Here is a 2,500-nt window from a genome sequence, read left to right as displayed (position 1 = left end):
TATTCACTTGGGAAAGGCATTGGTAAAAAAACCGCCCTGCCCCTTCCACCTCCACGCCCCAGAAAAGAAAAGGCAAGAGAAGATAACTCCCTGTCACCCTCTACAGGCAGCACCAACCAGGGGACCAAACTCCTCCGTAATATTTGGGATCGCCCATTTTGTCTTTGATTAGCTCAGCCGGAAAAGGAACCAGTTTCTTCGACTCCTCCGTCATGAAACTCTCCAGCTCAGCGACAAGCTCTGCGTATTGTGGATCGTCGATGAGGTTGTGGCGCTCCTCAGGGTCTTCCCGAACATTGAAAAGTTGCCACCTGTTGTAGTGCAATCAGTCGGGCGATCGCGCCGGCGCGCGCACACACGCGCACGTATTCACGTATTCACGCACGCATGCACGCAAACACACACACACACCCGCACGCACACATACACATACGCACACACACACACACACACACACACACGTTTATAATTTGAAACGGAAACATTCGTTCGTTTTATCGGAGTCAAAATCAGATTCATCTGCAAATCTTTTCTTTGAACCTTTCTTTGGCATTGATTGATATTTGGCGAGGGGTGATTCATGATAAGCACTTCTTCATATCACTTGCGAATGCAGTTGACTAAAGAGTCCGTACATATTCAAAGTTACTCGCATGAAATTTTCGTTAACCCGACGTTTACGCTAGCTTTAGACTATATAGCATATTCGCCATACTCGACCGAAAGCTCATTTATAGTATACAAAATTAGGATACATATCAATTTTGTTCAAATTATACGAAACACATTATCTATCTATCTATCTATCTATCTATCTATCTATCTATCTATCTATCTATCTGTCTGTCTGTCTCTCTCTCTCTATATATATATTAGAGAGAGAGAGAGAGAGAGAGAGAGAGAGAGAGAGAGAGAGAGAGAGAGAGAGAAATCAGTTCGAACACATGATATATGGTTACGGTGAGTCTACGGATGCCAGACTTGTTCTCACAAACAAACATGTTTACGGTTAATGTTGAAAGCTAGATAGATGATCTGCCAATATGGATAAGCGGAGTTGATTCTTTTATAACTGTCATAAACAGATTTACTTGCGTTTTCAATTGCAAAATGGCTTCACACACACGCACGCACGCACGCTCTCTCTCTCTCTCTCTCTCTCTCTCACACACACACACACACACACACACACACACACACACACACACTTTCACTTACTCGTATGCGTACACAGTAATTCCCACCCCCCTCCCCCTCCTCCCACTCGATTTTTTTCCTTCCCTCGTCTAATATCACACACACACACACACACACACAGAAAGAGAGAGAGCAAAAACAACTACACACACACACACACAGAGAAAAAACAACTACACACACAAACACACACACACACACACACACAGAGAAAAAAAACAACTACACACACACACACACATCCCCATCACATACGTAGGCACATCATCTGCAGTAACTGTCGTCTCTTCCACTCCCTGTTCAATCAGTGATGGAGGAGGGTACCATCCTGCCAGTGAGACAGAGCTAGGCTTTCCTGTCAACAGTCCAGAGAAACACACAATGTAACGTGGTCCATTGAGACAATCACTGATGTAATGTGGTCCATTGAGACAATCACTGATGTAATGTGGTTCATTGAGACAATCACTGATGTAATGTGGTTCAATGAGACAATCACTGATGTGGTTCATTGAGACAATCACTGATGTAACGTGGTTCATTGAGACAATCACTGATGTAATGTGGTTCATTGAGACAATCACTGATGTAATGTGGTTCATTGAGACAATCACTGATGTAATGTGGCCCATTGAAACAAGACAATCACTGATGTAATGTGGTTCATTGAGACAATCACTGATGTAATGTGGTTCAATGAGATTCTTCTTTTTTCTTCTTCTTCGTTCGTGGGCTGCAACTCCCACCTTCACTCGTGTGTAATCTGAAGGCCTTCAACATCAGCCACGACACATGGGAGCTGAATGCAATGGACAGACCAAAGTGGCGTTCAGCTGTCCACAAAGGCGCCAAATCCTGTGAGGCCAACAGAATCGCTGCAGCAGAGCAACGCAGACAGGCCAAGAAAAGCAGTGCCAGCAAGTCCCCGACAGCCGCCACCATCCCCTGTCCACACTGCGTCAGAACCTTCCGGGCGCGGATTGGACTGATCAGTCATTTGCGCACCCACAGAGCCCAACCCACCCACCCCCAGGATGACTAGATGGTCCTCGTCGATCCCGACGGACAAACCACCACCACAGGAGTGGGCTTTTACGTGTTTGACTGTTTTTACCCCTCGCCATGTTGGCAGCCATCCTCCGTTTTCCGGTGTGTGCATGCTGGGTATGTTCTTGTTTCCATAACCCACCGGACGCTGACATGGATTACAGGATCTTTAACGTGTGTATTGGTTCTTCTACTTGCGTATACATACGAAGGGGGTTCAGGCACTAGCAGGTCTGCACATATGTTGACCTGGGAG

The 2,500-nt window shown here is 45.8% G+C and overlaps 1 protein-coding gene across 1 annotated transcript in view; it reads right to left on the bottom strand.

Annotated features, from left to right (window-relative positions):
- Window positions 1-100: 100 nt before the first annotated feature.
- The window catches only part of LOC143281348 (arylsulfatase B-like), an 11,652-nt gene continuing 9,252 nt past the window's right edge, over window positions 101-2,500 (bottom strand). Inside the window, exon 7 of the mRNA XM_076586554.1 lies at window positions 101-285. Coding sequence (XP_076442669.1) covers window positions 101-285 — 185 coding nt within the window. The remainder of the gene's footprint in view (window positions 286-2,500) is intronic.

This window comes from Babylonia areolata, chromosome 4, assembly GCF_041734735.1.
Source record: "Babylonia areolata isolate BAREFJ2019XMU chromosome 4, ASM4173473v1, whole genome shotgun sequence".
Classification (NCBI taxonomy): Eukaryota; Metazoa; Mollusca; class Gastropoda; order Neogastropoda; family Buccinidae; genus Babylonia; species Babylonia areolata.
The sequence above is the reverse complement of the archived record's forward strand: the minus strand, read 5'-3'. Positions and strand labels throughout refer to the sequence as shown.